Raw genomic sequence first — 25,552 nt, 5'->3', positions numbered from 1 at the left:
ATAACAAACATCGGATGAAATTAAAGAAAACGACGTGCAGTCTTAATAATATTAAATGTAGCAACTAAATATTTGTTTGATCATACACAACAGATGCGCGTTGTATTCTCGCTAACAAAGGTATATATGTTAATATTACTACTGTTTATTCTAATAAGTAAAAGTGTATGTATTCTTATCAAAGAAAAGGCAGTGTCTTAACACAAGAAAAATAATTTTTAAAAAAGGAGAGTAATCACGGTTTTATGAAGTGTATCTTTTTATTTTCACATTAATTGTTAAGAAATATGAAAATGACCACATTAACCCATTTTTTTCAATAGTTTTTTTATTTAAATATTACATGGATGTCTTTACGTCTGTCCATTTTCCTTAGTAAAAAATATCACTCAAAATATAAAGAGGAAATCACGATGTTAAAAAAATTTTTGTTGTTCCTAGAGTTCGTACGCTAGTATCAACAATAATATAATTTAAATCATATCATGAAGTTTTTGTATAATTTATATTGATTTCTTAATTATTATATATTCGCTGACACGAGTGAACTAAACAACATTAAAGTCTACTGAAATAGTGATTTGGTTAGGAATCTAGCAACACCAATTTTCCTGACGTAGTGATCGTATATTGTGGTTCTGTTGTCAAATAGAAATAGGAATTCGCTTTTAGCGATATTTTTGTTTTTGTCCAAAAGCCATGGCTATTGTGGAAGATGAGGTGCGAAATGATTCAGAAGAAGAGAATGAGATCGAAGTTTATGTGGAGGAAGACGATGCGGATCAAGACTCAGATGATTCAGAGGTACGTTCTCAATGTATGTGCGGAGGATCTTATCCTAGACTTTTTTTATTTAACTGATTACACGTTTTCCTCATGTTTAAATTTTTTTTATATTGAGCATATTTATTGAAACCATCAAAATACTGATTTGAAACTGTATAATCCATGTATTTCGTTATTGTATTATAGTATTTTGTAAAAGTTTAAAGAGTGAGTATTAATAATAGTTAATTTGCAAAAGGTAAAAACAAATGTTTATCTAAAATATTTTTGTACTTTTTTATGAAATATACTTTATTATACATGTGGTGGGCTTATATTTTAAAAAGGTCTTATAATCTTTTCATAGACTTTTTTTCTTTTAATAGATCGATGATGATGATGAATTGTTGGAAAGAAAAGTGGCAGAATTAGAAGGACGGATAAACGAAGATCCATACAACTATGATGATCACATTGATTTAATACAAACTCTGTGGTAGGTAGAATATTAACTTTTATTTTTATGAATGATTTACATTAAATCTGTGTTAAACTTACTTAGTGAATTCACAAAAGATACAAAATTTGTTATTCTAGGATCAAGAGTTGGCTTCATACAATACTTAATGTATTTATATTTTGATTACTCTGTTTATAACAGGAGTTTATCAGAACTTGATAAATGGCGTGCTGCATTTGACAGACTTCAGCAAATGACTATATTACGTCCTGAACATTGGCTACTACGCCTTCAGACTGAAGAAACACTTGCACATTCTGAACAGTCGCATGACTTTATGGCTTATCTTTTTCAACAAGCTTCATTGGATTGTTACTGTAAGTATAAAGCTATCTAAGTAGTATTAATTAGGATAATTAATGGTCTATTATATATACTGAAGAGGCATTTACAAAATAATAAGAATACAATACTTTTATTGTACCTTCATAAAAATATGCTTCTGTTGAACTGATTTAAGATATTTATGTCTTTTTAACACCAAATTAAAACAATATAAAAGTTGACTATATATATAAAGATTAGATAAATAGTTACCAGAATTTATAAATATACATTTGTATGTACATATTATTTTGTATTTGTATGTACAGTATAAATCATGGTTCAAAATAATGAAAAAATATATTTTATCTATGCAATCCACATTAGCTTTGGTATCACTGATAGCTTTAGTATGGTAATAGAAAACCAACCTTATTAAAATGAATATTTATCATTCATGTAAATGAAAAGTTTCCTTTCCCTATCTCATCACTCATAATCATCAGGTAGTGACTATCACTTCTGTAGTATATTACACTTTGATTACTGTCAGCAATAAAGAAGAACAGTGCTTATGTTAAAACCATTGAGACAAGTTTAAAATTAAAGTTTAAAATAGTTCTAATTCATGTAATAGTTTTAAATTCATTAGAAAGGACATAACAGATCTTAAAATATGAAAATTATTTGACATTATAAAGCGGTTAGTGTAGTGTCTGGGTTTTATGAAAATTAACACTTATAGGTAATACTTTACAGCAATACCAATTCTGAGTTTGTGGTGCTCTTGGGCAATGAGTACGGGAGCTCCTGATGTGGCACGTGCACAATTGAGTGAAGTACTTAAACTGGCAGGCAGTAACCCTTTTTCGGGTAAACTCTTTTGGGATACCAGACTAGAACTGGAGAAAACAGAGCTTGAGACTTTGAGGTAAGATTAAGTCATATAAGTTTGATATATTTTTAAACACTATGATATTTTAGCTATTATCAATGATTGTTTTTGGGAAAAGCCAGAAATTGCATGGTGCTAAATCTGGAGAGTAAAGTGGGTGCGGAGTAGTGATTTGGGCTATGGTGCATTGTCGAATTCCGCATAGACCCAAACAAGATGTTTACTTTTTTGGCAAGCTCTCAAATCGTCCCTCGCCTGTTTGATCGTTTTTTGTTGACGCGCTGTTCAAAATCAACGATAAGCGAGTATGACGTCACTCTTTTAGCTGTCGAAGCTGAGAGACAAGCCGCAACTTGTTCAAATCTTTTTTAGACTACCTCAATAAATCTATATAAAAATCTAATACAAACGGATGCAGATGTGGTAGTCCCTGGATTAAAATTTATTTGTAGTATTTTTTATCCCTTCTTGCAACCAGCTGACTTAATACTACTAAATTAATGCTACTAAAACCTAATAAATTAATGCTATTATTTATTTTACAAAAGTATATATTTAATAATAAAAGATAGCTACATGCAAAGATGAATTTTTCATATATTGCATGACTAGTAATAATGTGATCATATGTTCTTATGATAAAATATTTTTTTAATTATTTTACCTGATATTGCACGGTTTTTTGATTTTAATTAATGTGGAAAAATTATGCCGAATTATTCTAGCTGTTTTTAAGTTTAAATGAACTTCCTAATTTATTATTCAACCTGAATAGTATTTTAGGCGTTCTTTTTTTTACACTACAGTGGAAAAAAATTGTTATATTATGGCAGATTTTTTTTAAATAGTTCATTTTTGACATTGAGATGTTAACTATTGAATTTATATTCAACATAATTTTTTTTATTTTTTAATAGTGAAGACGAGGAAAACTATAAAGCCCAGAATGAGCGTGTGCTGTGGTGTCTAGAAGAGATGGTTTCTCGGCCATTGCTTAGAGGTGAAGAGGCATGGCAACAATTCAATGAGTTAGCACTAACTCTTCACGATCAGAAATATGTTGATAAGGTATGGGTATAATTTTTTTGTTTAGGATAAAGTAGAAATTATAAATAATGTTTATACATACAAGATTCTATATAAATCAACATCAAGATGAAGTTCCTCTAATTTTTTAAAATTATTACCATTTAAAAGAGTAAATGAATTTTAGGGTGCATCTGTCATGTTCTTTTTGTTTATGCATTTGTCTCACTTTTATGTAAATTTTGTATGTTTTTAGTTAACATGACATTTTATTTGTTTATAGGTAAAGAAGCAACATGATGCGGCGGTAGATTATTTACAAAAAATCACTCCATATGAGGACAAATTATTGACAACTGAGTGAGTGGAGCAGTATTATACAATTATTATTTTGTTTTAAAACTTTAAAAAATTATTTATCTCTTTATTGACATTTTCAGAAGTCCCGAGGAGAAATGTAAAATATATCAAGAATACATTCAAGTTGTAGATGAGCTGTCTCAGCAAGAGAAGTATTCGGAATGCGACAGTAGTCGTATACTCATGGTAAATTAAATAATTTAAATTTTAAATCTGAATTAAGAAGATAAAATATTTTTTTTTTAACATTCTAACTTTTAACATGACTCCTATTGATCGTCAACTTTTACTTTAAACCTCATTTTGCTTCGCAAATTGCTCTAGTTGTGGAGAAGAAGTAAGAATATAGATACTCCACAATAACACACCTTATAAAAAAGGTTTAAACAATGCTGATTTATGCATATACTCACTGTCAGGTATATCCTAAATGAAAGTAAAATAATCATGCAATATTCTTGCCAAGGAATCCTTTAATTTAAATATCCCATTGAATAAATATTTCTAATCCGTCAATTTACTTTTAATATAACTTTTGCATTTTATTAATTGTAGTCCAACAATGTTTTGAGGATTATTAGTAAAAAAATTCATTCCGTAATACAGTAGATACAGGTTATGGTGATTTTTCCAGTTGAATGTCTCAAATAAAACAATTTATAATAAAAATATTAATAATTTAATAACAATTGTTTTTTATGTTGTACCGTCATTTTTCAGCCTTACGTTGTATATAGTAATTATAATCATCAGAACCTTAAGGCCAGCGCCCAACTGCTTTGAGCTTATAGAGTCTATAGTTCAGTTGTGAAACATTTTATATGGCGCTAACATTATTAATTTATAAATTGCAGGTGTTATACGATAGGGCGACCGCAGAGTGTCTCTGTTGCGAGGAATTGCATGACCTTCTGTTACAATACACCAAACTTGTTCAGGAGTCAGCTTCGCGTGCCACTATACGCAGAGTGTTGGACGCCTGCGTTCGCAGATGCCCAAGGAAACATACTTTCTGGACGCTGAAGATGCAGCAAGCTGAACACGAGGAGAAAGACTTCGATGAGGTGACTTAATAAAATTACCACACCGATAACCACCAAACATTATTTGACTACCATTTATATAATTCAAAATGCATGAAAGTAAATTGAAGAAAAAGGTATATTATTCAATAAACAATATTTAAATGATAAGAATACTTGGCAGTTATTGCGCTTGATTATTTTTTTAGGCTATATTTGGCAAAAAGTTTATGTGCCTAAATCCGTAAAGTTAAACCTTTTTAAAAGATGTTTTGTTGTGGAGTTTCGTCCTACTTCTTCTACACAACTATAACAAGCGACGCAGGGTCAAAAATAAAATAGATTAAATAAAGTTGATAAATAGGAGTTCTGTTAAAAATTCCTTTTTGAATAAAGGAACTCTATCTTTTTGTATTTTATAGTTTCGAGGTGTAGTACTGCGAATACCTCGTTACGATAGTCATTCACGCGGCGGGCGGGGGGGGGGGGGTATCGCCCTTTCTTGCAAATATATTTTTTACTATATTTACGTGTTTATATCCAGGTCAAATCTATATTCGAGACGGCCCTGTCTAAAGGCATGGAGACCTACCAGCAAGGGGAATCCCTTTGGATGAGCTACCTAGAGTATTGTAGACGACAAACTAACTTTGACAGCGAGTCGGATGTGGAACGCCTGCGTCGGACCTTTAGACTTGCCTGGGACTCGCTCGCTGAGGTGCCATTTGATTTAATTTTTTCACTGACAAAAACTCTGTCGGAATATTTCATGTACAAAATGTTGTAGGCTTGGGGAGACGAGGCGAATGACTGTGAAGTACCTTTATTCTGGGCGCAGCTCGAATATAAACGCATGAATGATCCAAAACAGGGCAAGGAAATATTTGAAGAGATATTCAGTAAGTGTTCATGGTGTCTTATTCAAATATATATAATAATAATAATAATTTAATTTTGATTCAACTAAGAATTAAACTTTACTAGCATCTTATGAATTAAAATTTATTAGTTTTACACTTCTAGAATTTCAAATTCTAACTCAATGAAATTAAGTAAAATAGCTCAATTGGTTAAAAAAGAGATTGTTAAAACGATCTTGAATATTAAAAAAACAATGAATGAAGTATATAATGATGATATTCTTCGTCGCTTCCTCATGACTCGGGCTCTTAAAAACGTCAATTTCTAATACTTTCTTTTTCCATGCTATTGTATTTTGCAAAAGTTTTAGTTTTTAAGGAGCCGAGCACGGTAGTGTGCACGCCTATGATTTATTGATTTGATCTAAGCACACTTTAAGCAATATTCCTGAACACAACACGTACATTTATAGGTGTATTCCATCTTAAGATATAATTATTGCCAAGTTTTTCGTTTTCTTCTTCCGTCTTTACCTTAAAGTACCCTAATCAGTCTATCCATATCTATCTATGGGTTGTTACTAAAAGATTTTCACCTATGTACTGCCTCATTAGGACATGTTTAGAATGACTGCGAAAGACTAAAGAGGTAAGAACGAATTGCAAGAAAATTCCACTCGCAAGGGAAGTTAAGTCGTAAGTTAAGGAATCACAAAGCGCGATAGGGAGGACTTTATATAATTTTCTCCTACACCCTATGGTACTATGAGAACTCCCTGGGGTACAAACAGTACAAATTTTGTGTTGCGTGTGAATTGTTGTTGTAGAGTAAGTTGTATCTTTTAGTAAATTTAAGAAACTTTTAAAACTCAGCTTCTAAAAGACATCGTTTATATCATGATACACGGTACACGAGATATTAATAAAGATGTTTGAAAATTAATTGTTCTAATTTTAAGGAAAAGAAAATGTTAAAACAATCATAAAAAGAATTACAGACACCACTGAGATTTTGGTTAGGTCTTCTCAGTAGGGTGAAGCGTTACGAACTTAGTGAAAATTAATTTTAAGCTGACGGTTATAGGTGATTGTAATGGTCTTATATAAAAAAAACTCTATACTCTAAGGACATAATATGACTGATATAGAGTATGGAGAGAACAAGAGCATGTCGAAGTATTGGGAGGCGCTGCTGCAGCTGGAGAGCACGCGCGGCGGCAGCGAGCAGAAGCTGCGCGAGCTGCACCGGCGCGCACTGCAGTGCGTGCGCGACTACCCGCCCGCCGTGGCGCGTATGTGGCGCGAGCTGGAGCGAACACGCGGCCCGCTGCCAGCTGCCCGCGCCTGCGCACAGCTCTGTGACGTACGCACTCATACTTGTATTCTTCTTATTCCTCACAGCTGTTCGAAAACCAACCGGCTGGTGATTGGATTATTGGAAGATCCCAATAGATTTTAAGTGTGGATTGTAATAAAATATATCTATGTCAGTCTATTCGTCCACTGCTGAACGCCTGGTCTTTCAACAAGGTCTATTAACTTTTGTATACACTCATTTGCCGCTCTTTTGTGGTCGTTTCATCTGGTAAGCTGTTAATATGCAGACTTTCTAGCAGAATTTCCATTCATCTGCTTCCATTGACATGTCAGATTGTGTAATCAATATATTGACTAAATTCGATGAAGAATTTAAAAACTTTAGCTCTCCGTCAAATTCATTTGTTCTAGACTTGATCGCACTCTCTTCACACTCTTAGCCAGTGCACAAGTACAAGTTATTTCTGGGAATTCATGCTTATTTTGTATTGTCATTAATCATATATGTGTCGAGAACATGGCGGAGTTTTTCAAATGTTGGGTCTAATGTGTTTATAGTGAAGGCGGCAACTGGATTTGGAATGAAGAAGTCAATGTGCCTTAGATGAACGATTTTCATTTATAACGCAATGCTTTTTAACAGGCTAAATTGAAGGAATGGAGAGAAAACTACCAAGCCATGAAAGATAAAATGATGGGTTCAAAGCAGAAAAGCAAGCAAGGTCAGGGGAAGAAAACAAAATCCGACACCAAAGTGAAGAGCAGAGACAATAAGGACTTGAAAGGGAAGAGGAAGTCTGTGGAGGAGGAACACGGTGAGGGAAGCGGGGTGAAGAGGAAGAAATGTGATATGGAAGTTGGTGATGGAACAAAGGAAAGTGATACTGGCGGTGGAGTGAAGAGGTCCCATGAACAAGATGATGAAGGTATATTGGTTAATTTAAAAAAAAATAATTCAAATCTAACAAATAATAATTGCTATTGTTATTTTTTGATTATTAAATAACGAAAACAATAAAGCTGTAACCAAACTAGCAGGTAGTTGTAAATTAGTTGAAGTGATTAAATGTTATAATTATTTTGAATAGACCCAGATACAAAACGGCAAAGAAGAGACAGTTCATCAAGCAGTTCACAACCAGCGAGTAGAGAAGCGTGCACTCTGTTTGTGAGCAATTTAGAATTTAAGTAAGTTATTTTTGTTGAACAATTACCACAAACACCAATAATCATATGCTTATTTTCATCCTTGCGTACCCAACACGTTAGATGTGTATTCAAATAAATTAATTACAATTTTATTATTAAAAATAACTACTGCAGTTAGTTTCCGATGAGGATGCAGTGAATCTCCGTCCAAATTCTTCTTCTTTTCAGTACATAAACACCCTCCGCAAGGCAAAGGCTGCTTACAAAGATAGCCACTATGACCGGTCTTACGCTGCCGGTAATCTACGACTTCCTGCGACCTTAACTACGTCCTGTGTCATTATGTAAGGCGCCAGCCTGCCTACCCACGCCGCGTTTACCAGCTCGTGGCCACTCAAGAACCTTTCGGCCGCAACGGCCATCGCTTGCATGAACGATGTGCCCCACGCTGCCACTTCGGACGAGCAATTTTTCGAGCTGAGTCGGATACCTTGGTTCTGCAGATCTCCTTCTAATTCATTCTGTTTTTTTTTTCTCTGGGTGACCTCGGGCCTTTTCATCACCTTTACATTGAGAGGACTATGTTCGGAGTTTCGCTGCGAGAATAATAATTGGGCATAAATTGAAATAATTGAGCAGACACATCGCGAGTATATCCGACGCCTATTGGGGCCCTAAGTTTTTTGATTGCCAACCATGCTGACTTGATGATGAAATGTAAAAATAATTTTGAAATTGTAATATAATTTTTCATTTTAAGGGTGAATGAGCAGCACTTAAGGGATAAATTATCTGAATTTGGAAACATTGTATCCATGAGAGTGAAGGCAGGCGTCAAGGCATTTGGCGGGTCCATTTGCTACTGCCAATACAAGACTCCGGTAAATTTACTACATTATTTAGCTAAATAATTTATAATTAACTTTGGAATGATTATAATTTTTTTGAACTGTTATAAAATAATGAGGTTTCATTAGCTTACAATCTTTATTAAATCTGTCTCTTCGAATTATTTTTTTTATCAATCTCTATAGATCTAAAAAATTTACTTTGTGATTTTGTCATTAACATTAGAAAGATTGACTTGTCTGTACCTACTGCATATTTCCCGAAATTCCCGTCAAAATGTCACTATGAAAGAATATGCATAAATTTTTTTTTGTTATTTAAAGTCATAAAAATTTATTAGTAAACAGTAACAATTAAAACAAGTTATAAATTTTACACGTCACTATTTTTCTACTTTGAATTAAAAGCCAGTCAAAATTACAATCAAGTGTTAATTCAATTAAATGAAATTAATTACTTTAAATATTTAATTTGTGAAACATAATTTTTTCATTTTCCTATGTCTGCACTATTAACAAAAATTACTTATTTTCTTAGCAGTTTTGTGTAAAAAAAAATGAATTATTTATATTTAGAATTTAGTACAAAAATGTTTTTTTAATGGTCTAGGATTCCGTAGAAGAAGCATTAAAGCATGATCGCACGCCGTTAGACGGGCGGCCTATGTTTCTGTCGAGGTACTCTGCAAATAAATCAAAGTCTTCCTTCAAATACGCGACCACTGTGGAGAGGAATAAGCTTTTTGTAAAGAATCTCCCGTACGACCAGTGCACTAAAGATGCACTCACCAAAACATTTGACAAGTATGGAAGTCTCAAGGACATTAGAATAGTAACATTCAAGTAAGTTTTCATTTTACATCACCATTTCTGTCTTTTTAATGATCTAGTTCTTGTTTTTTATGTTTTATGAATTGTACAGTATGTAATAAAAATGGTGGACCAAGTGGCCCAGGGATAAAGAACCTGAATTATCCAGCTGATAAAAAATTTTCAATTTTGAGGCCTACTGAATGTTAAACGGAATTACATTGGAAGATCGAGAGTGATTGCATCTCCTCCCTGATGAGGGAGGATGTATGTCACCGCATATGACAGTATTGTAAAAAAGTGATAATTTTTTAAATTTAAATTATAAAACCTGGGGTCGGATAAGGAGTAAATATATAACTGGATGAAACTGGATAAGGAGTTAACAATAAATATAGTCATGAAATCTGTGATTAAAGCTTAAAAAAATGTAAAATGTTAAGTAATATTGTTTGGAAGAAGACAGGCAGAAAATATGTGAATAAATACCGAAAAAAAAAATTATTCCCTGTTCTAAAAATATTATAGGAGAGTGAGGGGCTACAAAAACGGGGCCATCATATAAAAGGAATTGTTAAACCTACACTCGTGACGTTTTGTCTCAAATTAGCTGAATCCAAAGCCTTCTGTATCAAATAACCGCAGTTAATCATTGTAAAATTTGAAATTACATTAGGACCTATATTCAGTGGACTTCTTATGGCTGAAATGTTTGATAGTGATGTATGGGAAGTATCGACGATCATTTACTACGAGCTATTCCATCTAAAAGGTAATGGTAAATTTTATTATTATCAGGGATGGAAAACCAAAAGGATTGGCGTACATAGAGTATGAAAACGAGGAGAGTGCAGCAAAGGCGCTTAAAGAAACAGACGGTCTGCAACTTGGGGACAGGAAACTTCAGGTGGCCATTAGCGAACCGCCACCTAAAGCTGCACCCACGTCTACGCCCACCCTAGGGCAGTCTAAACGAGACAGTGGCGGTGGAATGTGAGTATAAATACATACATGTTATCTAAAACATTTGAGTGTTTTTGCTCTGAAGTGAAATTGCCAGTGATATCTTGCGCCCAATTGAACTTTATTTATTATTTGGGTGCTTTATTTAATTATACATTACATTTTTCAGTGTAATTTTTATATAAGGAAACGTATTCGATGTGAGAAAAATAAAATAAAAAATAGTTTTTTTTTTTCACAAAAAAGTTATGAAAATTTGTGTTATCTTTGCTGTAAGTGTAGAAAAAGCGAGTATTTTTGATGCTTTCGTTGTGTATTCTAGCAAAATACTAATCCGGTAATATTGACCCTAACTCATGTCTATTAAGCTTTATTTAAAAATCGCAAGCACATTATTTTGAATAATTTTTATTTTTTAAGTAAAGTACTTATTTGGCTTTTAGTTGGTCGTTTTCGGTGGTAATAATTAGAATATCCTTAAAGAAATTATGTAAAATAAGGTCTTGCATGCGTTTTTAAATTTATGTACGCTGATGTATTCAGAAATGAGGAAGTCCACCGAAGAATTATTTGTCTGAAGTGGCAGTGGGCGGGGTAAATCGCTTGTGCGATCAATGGCCTTTAGGGTCGAAAGGTTCTCAAGTGGCGACCACGGGCCGGTAAATGCTCCACTAGCTTGGACCGACGACATAGTTAAAGTCGCTGGATGCCGACAACGCAAGACTGATTGTCGGCGACTATTGGCTGAAAAAAAGTAGAAAACCTATTGTATTTTTTAAAAAAAAGTTTTTATGTTTTTGTGAACACTACATATTTTGATTGTTACAGTAAATACATTTTATACGTTGATATATTTTTCACCTTAGGCGACGGACGCAGCTAAGCAGTTTCATTCCGAGCGTACTACAGAAACCGTCTACAAGCAAGTCGTCAGTAGCCAATGGAAGTCACGCCAACGGAGAAGAGAACCGGCCGCTGAGTAACACCGATTTTAGAAATATGCTGCTAAAGTAATGGTTAGGTTATAATCCGTGTAAATGAGCCGTAACCTTTCGTGTGCTTAAGATGTAAATCCACGATATATATTGTGATTTTGTAAATGATTCTTCGGATGTTTGGTTTAATGAACGTTCGCCTTACTCGCGCCAATTCAAAGCGGTATATGATATACATGCTAATTAATTAGAGGTGTAAAAGTTTTAAAGGATTTTATGTATAAGTCATTTGTCAATGGATACAGAAATAGTAAATAACATAATGGCAATACAATAAGAAAAAGGGTTATCACAATTCGGATTACTGCACATTAACATTAATATTTGTTTACTATTTAACCACGCAGACTTTGTAATGCTACAAGTTATTGTGCTGTGGTTTTTCAATAGAAGAATAAATTATATAATATTTTTCAGTGTTCACTTTATTCAAGGTAATTGAAGTTAGGTGCACAAGGTTTTAAGGTTGTTGATAACAAATGAGATGTACATTCACCATTTTAAAGCTCTACACTTTTAAGCAATCAACCTGTATACTGTAGGACGACAGGCACACGAATGGTTAATTGGATTCCGTATAAAAATAGCATAACCCTCGTTGCTTATTTTTGACTCAAATATTTGGCTTCAGACGTTTAGTTGCTAATCTTCTAGCCGATTGTCAATTTAACTACATAATAGATAACGTAGAAGTTTGAAATATGACACGGAGAGTTATTTCTTTTGCTATTTTTATTGCTAATTGAGGAGCGATAGAACAAAACATGATAATTCCACTTTTTGTGAAAAATGAAGTTGGCAATGACATTTAACAGAATATTACATTATGTTGCTAGCTTAACTGGCGTGGTTCAAATTGATCTTATTCCTATAGTAAATAGCTTCTGGAATTAAAAGTTTGACAAAAGTCAACAATTCCATATTTAAAAATATTAATAAACAAAATCGGAACAAAACATGATATACTTATTGTAAGCAGTACCTTTTCAAAACACGACATTTCCAAATAGTTTGGTATAATATAATTTCTTCAGACCCGATTAGAATTTATTAACATTTTTTACATAAGAAAGTTTTATAATTACGACATTTGAAATAAAAAACATACTTGATAAGCTCATACACTTGTCTATTCATCAGAACTAATTTTTTACGGCACAAACGCCAGTTAGCTGTAGGCTTCTGATCTTTTGTGAAGTTAAACACTATGAAATTATCATGTATTGTTCTATCACTCCTAAATTATAATCAATTTTATCGATCCTTGTCCCAGTTTATTTTGTGCTGTTTTTTGTAACCTTTGGTTGATTTTTTATAATCTAATTTAAAAATTAAAAGCTCATACGAGCTTTAAAAATCATTTATTAATTTCGTTATTGTTTCTGTGTTTTTTCAAAGCAGAAATACTCATTTACTGTTTATAGGGTCTATGTTTTCTTGTCAATATAACTTATATTTAAAGTATTGAAACATAAAAAGTTTTCTTATTACTACTTAAAACACTTCAGTGTCTTAATAACTGTTCTTAGTAATAATTTTGATGATATAGAAGAGCTTAATGTAGGCGCCTAATTTGAATATTGGCTTGTTTTATTTAAATAAGCTTTGTACTTTTCAAGTATAGGTATCGAGGATTTATTCCACAAGTATAGTGCCGGTTTACTTTGGAAGTTTTTTAATTAGGACTAAAATAGTTTAGACTGGTTGTAAAGCAATAAAACTATATCTTAGGCACTGATTGATTCGTATTAATTATAAATTAAATATTATTAGAGTACACATACAAACATCAATTTATTTACATTTTATTGTGAAGTTCACTTGAGAAATGGCTAGCGTTAAGAAGATAATATTGGTATAAAAGAATATTTGTTTAATTACTGTTGTTTTATTTGTACCTCTTATTGCTATAATTATATTATTAATAATCATTCACGTCTACGCGTATTACTTTTATTTAAGTGAAATATTTGTTTGTTTCATTTATTGACATCAAAGTGAATGTTATAACACAAACATTTGTGTAAAAAACAATTCTTCCCTAAAACTATTCTCTATCTGCTCCCACACTAAAGAACTAATTGACTGATTCTTTAGAGTGGAAGCAAATAGAAATTATATACATAAGATATCTTATATAGAATATATAAGATATTGGAAACCAAAGAATCCGATGAACAAAACCGATTGGAGTTTGAATTGGGTAGTCCCATTCCCGACGGTAAAAACAGCTATTAACTGAAATTAATTGGTCATATTTTATTTTACTAAATTAGAACGAGTTATTTTAATCATGCTTGCGGATTGGCAAGTTCAATTGGCAATGGCTGGGGTCCTTACTATGTAGACCGACGACATAGTTATGTTTGCCGGAAGCGCGCAACGTAAGATCGGTCATCGTGGCGATTTTTGGTGAAGAAAGCCTATGCCTGGCAGTGAGCCTCTTTCGGCTGAAAAGAAGAAGCCCAAATAGCGAGCAGAAGAGTTGGCCGCTGGCACCTTCAGTTCCACGACCACGGACTGGCAAAATCAGCGTAAGACGACTATCCCGAGGCGGACGACGGTCAGTCGTAATGGTCTACGGAAGACGCTGGATGCAGACCGCTTCAAATCGGTTCATTTAAAATCTATGAGAAGCCTATGTCTCGCAGTGGATGTGTTGAAGTGTTGATGATGATTACTGTTAAATCTCATCTGAAAATTTTATAACCTTAACCTAAATAATAGCTATACACCCTAAGGATGTGGTTTGTTAAGACAAATTGGTAATTTGTTGTTGCTGTACGCGGAGAATCAAAATGGCATTGGCGAGTATCTCCGCAACTTTTCGATTTGTAATAAAGTAGTATTTGATAATTCATTTAAAGCTACCACATTGTGAATGTAAAATATGATTCTTGAGAATGTAGACGCAAAGCAATGTCCTGTTATTGTCTTAATCATTACTACAGTCGAAATGTCCACCGCTGGACATATATCGTCGCTCCCACTGAATATACTCGTATTATGGTATTGCGGGCTTATTCCGTTTGTTAAATTCGGCATCGACGGGTAATTTATTAGGATTTTTTTAAATGTAAAATGAAGGAAACGAAATTCTCGTAAACAGAATCGTAAGAGCAAGTACAATATTATTTGCTGGAAAAATGTTCGATAGGATTACCGCCTACATTTGCACTTTTTTATGAATACATTAACGGTACCGTCTTAATTATAATCTATTTTAAAGAATCGCTCGCAAACTAAACCAATCAGACTCGAAAAACTAAAAAAGAATTGCGGTGAAAGAGCTGCTGAAATGTTCATTTGAATAATATGATATTGCAATCTTACCGATGACGGACAATATAAAATTACGCTCGAATAACATCTTAAAAGACATTACTCTCAAAAAGGTTTTTGAGAGTAATGTCTTTTAAGATTTTAAATTTAATTATAGTAAAATCTAATGCAGAAAAAATACTTTTGATTTTGGTATATAACCCTTGTTGGTTGAATATACAGTAAGTTATTTAAGAAAATAGGTTTATAGTTTCTTCCGCAAACTTTGATTCTTGTTATTACGTGTTAATTCGGTGGAGGCGACGATATTTTCATCATAGATTTACAATAAGTTAACCTCCAGGGTCTCCCAACGATCTTACCATGGTGTACAGATAACTTACTAATAAATACTGTAAATCGTTTAGACAGGTTACACCTAATTTATCAAAAAACCCTCTCGGTACATTCAAGAGGTCTTAGTATTATCATTAAAGAGGTCACGTATAAAGACGTGAATGGACTTTATTTCAAAGCGAAATGCCTTAGGGAATCCATGTTCTTAAACATTTTTACAATTGCACGAAACGTTGGCAATTTAAAAACAATATACATTTTAAGTGTGTATTTAATTTAACAGAAAATGTATCAAATAATAAACGTGAATAATAGTAAAATAAACTTTATTTATTATAAAAATAACATCTCAAAAGAGAGTATAATCTATATACACAACAAATAGTTTAATGGATATCTATCTATAAGCACTGTTATTAATAAAACGTGTTCTAAAACTACACAATAACAAATTTGTACTCATGAAACTGTAAATAAATTACTAATATTTATCAAAAAAAGTAACTCAATTCATTAAAATACGCACAACATTTTTATTGCATTTTATCACAAATTTGCTTATACATTGTTTTTTTATCCCGAAAATTATTATCGATGTTTTTTTATTGCAAGCACATCACAAACAAATTATACTTCCATCCAAAATTCTTTTTTACTTATAACTATTCTAATATATTTTTATATTTGTATATACGGGTTTTAAATTTATATGTTGGCACGGTCTAATTGCAACTGTAAGCATCCATCCACTTTTTTATTATAGATATGCATTCTTAGTGGTTCCATATAGCACCCTTAACATTTAAATTTTAATGTTTTAACATATGGGACTAGAAATCTAAACATATTTTAAAATATAAATAATTTAAGCTGTTATATTATTAACTTTCGTGTATTAAGACACGTGACAATAAAATTGTATTTAAAATTATACTACGCATATTACCTTGTCTATTATCAAAGCTTTTCAAGGAAATATAGATATTTTTAACGACATTTTTATATAAAATATTAACAAACGATGAATATTTAAAAATTAATAATAATTCATAATTTTGAATGTAGGAGTTATGAAATTATTTTATAATAATATGATTTATAATCACTTGATTTAGGTAAAAGTATTAAAGAGAATTACTTAATTTGTTGTAACTATGTCACCTCTATGAATGTGTTACATTATAACATTGAGCAAATGTAACAATTGTATTCCCGTAACATACTGGCTGGAACAATTAATTTCATATTTTATGTTTCGTTTATCCATTGTCATTCGATGTGCTTGCCGTCTTTCCATTTTTTCTTCGATCTTTCGAAAGCTTCTTTTATACAGGCCCTGTGATAAAAAATTCTTCTTAATAAATCAATTTATCAAATAAAACAACTCATACAATTAATATATTTACATTAAAATGGAGGACAGTCTCTCGTTTATGCATGATGCAGAATATTAATATACGATATATTCGCATGAATATTTGCCTAAAGTAATTTTGGCAGACTTATACGGACAGCTTCAATTGTGGAATGACACAACAAAACAAGGTAATTCCGTTTTTTTTAAAAGGTTAAAACCCGCAACTACTTTCTCTTTATAAAATTAAAAAAATGTATGAGTTCTAATGAATAGATAATTAAAAGCCTGTTAAGTATGTTTTTAATATTACTTATGATTTTAAATTATGTATCTATTCTTATGTGAAAAATGAAAATAAGTTCTGAGCAGATTTGACGAAAATATAATTCGAACCAACTGTTATAAAATACCGTATTTTGAAAAGGTACTGCTTACAAGTAATGTACCATGTTTTGTCCCGATTTAGTTTATTAATATTGTTATATATGGAAATGTCATAATTTGTGTCAAACTTAAATTTATAGACTGTTTAATATATAAATAAGCAAGTTTTGAACCTCACCAACCTAAAGGGCGACGTAATGTAATGGCATTCTAGTGAATGCTATTTTTTTAAAAAGAAAAAAAGGATTTAACCTATTTTGTTCTACCACTCGTCAATTATTATTCTATATATATTTTCAACATTTGTGCTCAATACCATTTCCTTATAACAAAAGGGGTTAGAGACTAAGTGGGAATATTATTTTGATTTAAGCTACGGATATTAAGAAATTCCACCCACAATAGTGGTAGAGTCATTAAAAATCGACATTTTTACAGTGTAGCTCTTATATAGCATATAAAATTTTGTTTGAATATGTTAAAAATTACCAAGAAAAAATTTTAGGAAATAGACCGACAAAAGGTAGTTCAGATCACACAAAGCGGGAGGAGCACAGATATAATTAAGGTAAATTAATTTTTAATTAAGTCTATCAGTCAGACAGATGCATAACATTAATTACAATTCATTATTCTTTAAAAAAAACAAATACTTTTGAACCACGTGAAGTGAAAATTTCATGTTTTACCTGAAAACGGACTGGTGTAGAATGTAAGCGGAGACGTGACCAGCGTCGACGTAGCGCACCTCCGCGCCGGGCCAGATATCCTCAAGGCGGCCCACGTCCTCGCGTGGCACATACGCGTCGTGCTTGGCGCACACGGCTGACAAATACCCACACAATTTACATTTATTACTAAAGTCCCTTCGCGTTATGAGTGCTACTAGTCACGCCTACATCAGAAAGCAAAGTTCACAGTGACCAGATTGGCGAGGCCGGACAGTAATGATTCACATTATTCTTATTGGAAATAGAATGTGTAATGAAACTTTCGCAGTCTTTTTATCAGCATACATATTATAATAATTTTTAATGAACTTATACTAACTTATAACTTATACTAATCGGTGATTTTTTAAACGTATAAAATTGTGTTTAGTAATCATAATGATTTCATAAGAAAAACGACATTTTTCTTTTTTTTTCGATAATTTATTAAAAACTTAGTACTAAAATAATTATGATATTGGACTGACTATTCGGAGCAGATTATATATTATTCCGACGAAGTAATTGTTCATTAAATTAGCAACGGATTTCGTAATATTCATAATATATAAATATTTATGCATAAAATGATTACATAATAGAATTTCAAATTTGAATATGGCAATTTTTTATTTTGTTTTCAATATTTGTCGCTTTGCGTAAATATTTATTATAGCATAATGTGAAATAGTTACGGTTTTCAACTGTTTGCTACATACCAATAATTAAAGAAGTGTCATATGGCACGGAGAAATTACTCAAATGAGTACACTCATCCATTATTCCTCTCATAAACTGCAGCGCCTCTCTGTCTCTCCAATGGATCTTGCTTATGTCTATCTTTTTTCCTGACGACTTTATAAATGGCAAACTTGTCCACAAATCGGACGTAAATTCATTCCATGATTTTTTCTCGGGCTTTTTTTCAATTTCGTTAACTTTTCCTATTGCTATAGCACTGTCTGTGATTGTAGAGCCAGATGTCTGCAAGGGCGGAGATTCTTTGTTGGATATGTCGTTGTTTAAATTTTTCTTGATGTCCGCTTCGGTATTCACGAAAAGGGATTCATTTAAAATCTTTTCTTGTTCATCCGATGTTTCGCCTTCTAAAATAAGCAATTACAACTGTTATACATAATTATTATTACTCGATAGCTATATCTATAAGTCAGCGGAACTTCCTAGGATGTGAGATGATGTAAATAAAATATTGTTTAAAAACCATGAAAAAGTATGAAAATTACAAAAAAAAAATTATTTATAATGTTACCGATAGCCAAAATAATAAAAATAGCTGAACATCAGGAAGCTAGGCTAGTGAGTAAGTCATCTTACCAACTCTAAGCATCACTAAGAGATGTTTCAACTCGTTTTTATTAAATTTATTTATCTCGGCAATATCGCGCGCGTCTAGCTCGAACGCCGTGTTAGAAGTTAGCTTATCATATAAAATCTTACTAATTTTTTTTTCACTCAGCAAGATTTTTAGCTCTTCGGTTAGTTTATCAATTTCTGAAACTTCTTCTGACTTGACAACTCTCACAGGCACTTTTGGTCCTAATTCTACTTTACTTCCATTTGCATCGTCATTTTTATTTATTAAGTTTGTGTCGACATTTGTTTCCTTGTAAGTTATATCAACATTTTTATTCGAATCGTATTTCAAGCTGTTTATCAAGTTCTCTTGCTTTTCTTTTTGTGCGGTAGTTTGCGTGTCTGTTTCTACTTTCTCGGAGTACGTGCGTGCAAATTTTTTTCCCGCTAAAAACGCCTCGTCCACAATAGTGACCATTTTTGATAATTTTTCTCTGTAGGCACCGTCTGACAAATATTGGTCCTCGAGAAGATCCCAGTTTATCGAATGTGACATTACTCCCTGCAATGTTTAAAACAGTTGCAATATTGGAACTTGTAAAATAAAAGTACAATTACTTTTTTAATCCATTTACCATAGTAAATAAGATTTATTGTGTGTGTTAAAATAAGGAATACACGAAGTGCACATTTATATATTCAAATAAATAAAATTTAGTGTTTATATTTAAAAACAGTGATCTTTCTTTTTACGAGGACTTCGCTGTCTTAACTAATCTTGTTTATAGCTTAAGTAATTAAGACAAAAAAAAAATACATTAAAACACAATAGAAAAAATGTAAATATTTAAGGTTACGTTTTAACTAATAAAAAAGATTTAACGACAAAATTTGTAATCATTATTCATAAATACATATATATGCCACTACACAAAAGATTTGGTCCTTTAGGCTGGACTTTATAATATTTATATGTCACAATATACTAAAATCAAAGAGGTACAAAATCAGTGCGGCGAGTCAATGTGCAATTTAGCGGAAAATACGATGTTTAGTATAGTGGATAGATGTGGAAGTCTATAACCAACAATTTAAATACAAGGGAACAAAGTTAACTGTGTTGCCATCAACATATTGCAAATAAAAGTCCTGTATACGAGTCGCCGTTATTTACTTACAATGATTCAGATGTTGCTAGGATTTATTTATTGAAAAACCAACGGCTAACAAAAATAATAGGCAATTTATAGGTTTTTAAGAACTATAAAGTACCTGTAGGAAAACGGCAGAAGCAGTTGACCATGACAAACATGGAACGAGCACCAGTGGCTTGGGCCAATTAGTAGCTGCTAGAGACGCCATCTAAACATTTTGATCTGTTATATTAGTTTATAAACAAAAATCAAATAAACTTTATCATCTAAAGATATTTTTGACTACAAATTTTCGAAAGCAACTTAAAAAAAGTTACATGATTATAAGTAAATATTTATTTAATTCGATGATAAAGGTATTAGTACCAAAAACTTGTGATATTTTTGATACATCGGTTTAAATAATAAGCAAATTCAACTTTATGTGCATAGACTAACGAAGTTTAATTTTACAATGAATCAATAACCAGTTTTATTTACTTTTTTATACAAATTATAATGATGAATTTAATGCCGAACGTTCTTTATACCAATTACCTAGGAAACAACTACAATTATATTAGGAAATAAGTAAATATTATAAAAGAGAAAAAAAATTAAGATTAACGAAAAAAGTAAGATAAAAAAAGTTTTACTCGGGCTTAATTGTGTTCGGACAAAAAATTATTAAGAGCTAACAGAAAGATTCAATATAATTTAATGGGAAGTAAGGAGGGATTGATGCTTACATGACCACCCATCGAGAGACCCGTGACTCCCAAAGGGCCTAACCCATTTCGTTCGCACCAATGAAAAAGCACCAACGATTCTAATATCAGACATCCGCCCATCACAAAAATATCCGAAACATTGTGCAGGGAAGATCGACTGTAAATAAATTGTTTATTTTTAATTAAACATCGTTTGTTGTTCTATATATGTTTAGTATCGTGTCCAAAAACCGTCGTTATTGCTCGATACTCGCGACGGAAATAAAAAAAAACTTTTTCTTTAAATCCACATCTTTCCACTACGGTTCCAGGTTGTATAAAGTACAGCATTTGAGTTACGATATGGACATTATTTATGATTTATTAAAGTTATTTACAATTTCATATATAAGTGTCAAATATTTCTAGAATAGGACTCACATCTGATCTGTGGGTTTACGCAGCCCGTAAAACGGATTTTCTAATATTATCCCTCCAATGCCCGCTTCTTTAAGCAGAGGCTTCACCATTAGATTTCTGCGTCGCCAGAAATACTATCAAAAATAAAAACACCCATATATGTAGAAGTAGACCCTGAAATGTGTCATTTAACAGCCAACGAGTTTTAATATCTTTCTAAGTGGCGTACATTATACTTTTATAAATGATTCAGTGTAAAACTTCCTAAATTGCTTTATTTGGAACACTACCATAATAATAATAATATTTATTTTATTATAATTAGTGATCGTATAATGGGAAAATAAGTGTATTCTTATCTCGAGGTTTTCTCATTTAAATAGTTATCAAGTGCATAATAAATCAACATGTCAAATTTATTTATATCCACCTAATATGCATCTCGAATCTAAGAGATGGCTCTGATTATAAGCTTTTGCCCAGATACATAACTGCTTGTGCCCAGGTGCATTTCAAGAAGCAGAAACGTTAGAAAGTGAAAAAATAATAATACTCAAAACCTAATAAGCCTCTGCATGTTTTTGGTGTAGAATCAAGATTATTATTTAAATTATAATAAAGAGCCAATTAATTATTAAAAGATAAGTGTACTTACGTTAAAACATGATGAAATAAACTACAATAAAAAATGTTAAGGGATGTTAACAATAAAAAAATGACTAGATTTCTTTTTTAAGGATTGTATAAGGTTTTCTCTCTTAGCTACATACACTTGAAGCCCAAATTTGTTGCTATTTATCAAACATTCTGAGATGTTTTCTGCCAAAATTTGTACCCAAGCTGTTTTCCTTTTTTTATAGATTCCATTAACAACTTTTAGTTGTAGTATGCATGTTTGCCATTTCAAAAGTGTCATTTTATTTGATCCCACAATACTCAAGTTTAGATAGTTTAAAGTTTAAATCAGAATTTCTTGCTGGCCACAATAACACTTGACAGCGAAGGTCATCCAGTGATTGTGGGATTACTTGAGAAGTGGGCATTGTCTTTCATTAACAGAAATTTCAGACTTGTCTAATTTAATATTAAATGTATTTCCTTTTGCAAATAACAATGCTTAAACAACGGTGTGAGAAAAAAAAAAACAAAAGATTTAACAAAAAAATATTTTTTTGTTTTGTTAGTGATTAGGTCACCTAATCTCTGGCAAAATACTACGTTAATGATTGTAAAAATTACTAAATTTTATTATATTTACTTATTAAAAATTTAATAAAATTAATTATCTTAAAGTTACTTTAAAATATGCAGTTGTTGCTCTTATTTGATTTTAAGTTGTATATATGCAATGAATCAATTTATAATTCTTTAATTCGATTTATAATAATTGCAAAACTCATGGAAGTTATTAAGCTTTTTTTTCAGACTATGACCTCATTACACACATTTTTGTCCCTTTTGAAAAAAAATGAGCACAACTGACATAGACAGTATCTTCCAAAACAGATTTGTCACTAGTTCATTATTTTAGGAGTTATAGTTCATAATATTACCGTTTTAAACAATGCATGCTTTTTATATTTAAGAAAATAAATTGTTTTTATTATATGTCTTGTTTTTTTTAAAGTCCAAAAATTGGAAAACGTAATAATATTTGCAGAGAAACTTAAAACCAATAACAAGAGTTTTAGTTGAGTCCTAATTTTAGAATTATAATTTATAAATCATTCAAATATATTAAAAGTTTATACAACTTAAAATTACATTTACTAGAGCAAGCAAATTGTTATTTATTCTTACATGGTCACCTGTACCAGCTAGATGGAGGCATACCGGTTTACAGTCACGTTCAGACCAATGCACTGGCAGTAGAACTTGAAAATGAGCTCTCTGTGCAATCTTAGGAACTATTCCCGGGAGATATCTTTCAAGTGGTGTCAGAAAATAGCCTTCTAAGAGTTTACAGTCTGACAAATTTTGTTCCTTAAATGGAAAAAATAAATGTTAATTTAGTACTTAAAATTAGATATAGATTGCTTACAATTAACTTTTTATAAAATTGATATAGGTACAGATTGTTTTGAAAGAGTTGTAACTTTTTTTGTAAATTATATTAAGATTATAGTGATTTGAATATATAAGCTTTCCATTAATTACCAGAACAAAGCAGTGCTGTCAACCATTTAAAATAGATACTTACACCTGCCAAAGATGAGAAACAAAGTTAAAAATAGCAAAATACCTTGGTTATAGTAACAGGATAATTTCTTTCTACTAGATTGAAGCATTCTTCACGTTTCGATACTACTTTTCTGAATTCGAATAACCTAAAAGAATATTTGTATTCAACATTTTTTTTAAATATTTAATGCAACAACAATCTTTATGTATTAGGTAACAAGGTACTGCACGAATATAAAGTAATTGTTTATATTGTTGCATACCTGCGTAAATTCTCTGGTTTACCCCAACCCTTGGTGAAAAATTTGGTTATAAGTATACTTCGGTATACAGCGTCAAGTCTGCTAGCAGACATAATGGGTGCAGTGGATGGATACTTATATTATCCTATTTATAAGAAACTAAAGTTTCTAATTTTACGTCGTTGTTAAAGCCATTTATACATTTTTAGAGAATAAACTAAAACTAGATGTCATGTCAAATACATTTTGTCAATGTCAATTGTCAAAAGGTTCAACATTTTTAAACCCACGCGGTCAGCTGTTTTTGATTACGTCACTTCGTTCGAAAACTATGATCAGATTACATTATGTGACACTAGTTTTAAAATTATTGGCTGACTCTAATAATGTTCACGTTTTAAAGAAGACAGAAAGTAAACTTTGTGTAAATAATCACAAAGAGTCATTTAAATATTTCTTGAATAAAGTTAAAAAAGATGTCACTTGAAAGATAATAACATTCTTTATCACATTTCTCGTCGTTTGTAGCTACCACTTTTAAAGCTACATAATTGCTTAATGTTTAATTGTCGACAATCGTATGGTTGACAGACGACGTACTTTGAGAAACGCCTAAAATATTTTATTACTAAAGCGCAATGGGACATTGCGTCTATAAGCATCGCCTCATAGAGTCGTTCATACGCCACATTACAATAACCTTTGATGATATTATTCTTGCAGGTTTATACATAGCTATCTAATTTCTTCGAAACTAGCATTCTGAATGAGCATTGCATTTGGAACAGCCATTGGGTTCATCCTGCGTAACAATGTTTCATTTTAGTTAGGATAGAAAATCTCCATTTACTCCCCAAGCCCTTCTTCTAAACTTCATTTTCTATGAATTTCCTGCTCAAGAATAACTTTACATACAGATATTGTGGCCCTGGTGGTAAGTAATTATTTTCATTTTTATCAATTATGAAATTAGACGTGGAGTCAGTTTTAGATTTATTAATTAATATCTTTTTTTTCCATCTATTAAAATTTTTCTGTATTTAATTTTTTTTGTCAAATTTTGAACGTTACTTGGCGACAATCTTTTTTTTTAAGATATATGAAAAAAAAATATAAAATGGTTTCTAAACATTACTGATTAGTAAATATAATATTAATTTCTGATTAAAATGACTGGGCTTATTTGACTTAAGTTCCTGTCTCCATAATGCGTTGTCATCTTGGTCAGGTCTTGAGCCTCGCGTTTTAACTTTGTCCACGTATTACCTGTTCTGCCTCTGGCGGGGGTTCTTTATGAGTGTATATCATTACCTACCCGAGTATAGCGTTTGGTCTGTTGGTCTATCGGAGTCTCCTTAAGTAAAATAAACTTAAGTAAGAAAAGGACTAATATATAGCTACTTCCGCTAAGTAGCAGTAGTCGTGCAATGAAATGCACCGCCCACCAACCCGCTGATAAATGCGCATGCGGCAAACAATACACTAATTAGTGCCAAGCACTAATTGGTGTAACATTACTTCTGAGGATGCCCCGTGGAGGAGTGAAATACGTGTTGAGTGAATTAACGGTGGTAGTTGTGTAATTCGCATTGTTTGCACGACTACTGCTACATAGCTGAAGTAGTTATATATTAGCCCTTTTCTTACTTAGGATGGACTTCCGCAAAGTAACGCCTGAATCTATTTGAT

General features: G+C 31.8%; 2 protein-coding genes across 6 annotated transcripts; one reads left to right on the top strand and one right to left on the bottom strand.

Moving 5' to 3' along the window:
* Window positions 1-630: 630 nt before the first annotated feature.
* Window positions 631-13,641, top strand: Rnp4F (RNA-binding protein 4F). 4 transcript variants are annotated; one of them, XM_068767204.1, is made up of 17 exons: window positions 631-804; window positions 1,152-1,261; window positions 1,427-1,602; window positions 2,309-2,480; window positions 3,362-3,512; window positions 3,754-3,830; window positions 3,911-4,016; window positions 4,769-4,894; window positions 5,397-5,570; window positions 5,640-5,751; window positions 6,861-7,075; window positions 7,673-7,955; window positions 8,118-8,217; window positions 8,939-9,059; window positions 9,637-9,869; window positions 10,635-10,829; window positions 11,666-13,641. In XM_068767204.1, exons 1-17 carry the CDS (start codon window positions 700-702, stop codon window positions 11,811-11,813), a joined length of 2,604 nt encoding a protein of 867 aa, XP_068623305.1. In that variant the 5' UTR covers window positions 631-699; the 3' UTR covers window positions 11,814-13,641. The 4 variants fall into 4 exon arrangements, with proteins under 4 accessions (XP_068623305.1, XP_068623302.1, XP_068623306.1 ...); XM_068767201.1 differs by having other exon boundaries at window positions 4,685-4,894; XM_068767205.1 differs by lacking the exon at window positions 1,152-1,261 and having other exon boundaries at window positions 4,685-4,894.
* Window positions 13,642-15,879: 2,238 nt separating this feature from the next.
* LOC137924035 (protein ABHD18) lies at window positions 15,880-24,098 on the bottom strand. 2 transcript variants are annotated; one of them, XM_068767335.1, is made up of 10 exons: window positions 23,885-24,098; window positions 23,683-23,767; window positions 23,241-23,423; window positions 21,462-21,574; window positions 21,060-21,198; window positions 20,450-20,539; window positions 19,199-19,739; window positions 18,583-18,969; window positions 17,843-17,978; window positions 15,880-16,748 (listed from the first exon to the last, which is right to left on the bottom strand). In XM_068767335.1, exons 1-10 carry the CDS (start codon window positions 23,974-23,976, stop codon window positions 16,682-16,684), a joined length of 1,833 nt encoding a protein of 610 aa, XP_068623436.1. In that variant the 5' UTR covers window positions 23,977-24,098; the 3' UTR covers window positions 15,880-16,681. The 2 variants fall into 2 exon arrangements, with proteins under 2 accessions (XP_068623436.1, XP_068623438.1); XM_068767337.1 differs by having other exon boundaries at window positions 19,322-19,739.
* Window positions 24,099-25,552: the final 1,454 nt, after the last annotated feature.

Source organism: Battus philenor, unplaced genomic scaffold (genome assembly GCF_028537555.1).
Source record: "Battus philenor isolate CCGP_79_NKW_IND1 unplaced genomic scaffold, ilBatPhil1.0.hap1 SCAF_23, whole genome shotgun sequence".
Classification (NCBI taxonomy): domain Eukaryota; kingdom Metazoa; phylum Arthropoda; class Insecta; order Lepidoptera; family Papilionidae; genus Battus; species Battus philenor.
The sequence above is the reverse complement of the archived record's forward strand: the minus strand, read 5'-3'. Positions and strand labels throughout refer to the sequence as shown.

What these genes read in the sequence shown, in the direction of transcription:
- LOC137924035 (XM_068767335.1), bottom strand. Translation starts at nt 23,976, where the DNA reads ATGTCTGCTAGCAGACTTGACGCTGTATACCGAAGTATACTTATAACC. An exon ending in TAGCTGGTACAGGTGACCAT is followed by an intron (nt 21,575 to 23,240) that starts GTAAGAATAAAT and finishes TATTTTTGATAG; the next exon opens with TATTTCTGGCGACGCAGAAA. An exon ending in TGACACTTCTTTAATTATTG is followed by an intron (nt 17,979 to 18,582) that starts GTATGTAGCAAA and finishes GGTATTTGTCAG; the next exon opens with CCGTGTGCGCCAAGCACGAC.
- Rnp4F (XM_068767201.1), top strand. Translation starts at nt 700, where the DNA reads ATGGCTATTGTGGAAGATGAGGTGCGAAATGATTCAGAAGAAGAGAAT. An exon ending in ATCAGAAATATGTTGATAAG is followed by an intron (nt 3,513 to 3,753) that starts GTATGGGTATAA and finishes ATTTGTTTATAG; the next exon opens with GTAAAGAAGCAACATGATGC. An exon ending in ACTGCCAATACAAGACTCCG is followed by an intron (nt 9,060 to 9,636) that starts GTAAATTTACTA and finishes TTAATGGTCTAG; the next exon opens with GATTCCGTAGAAGAAGCATT.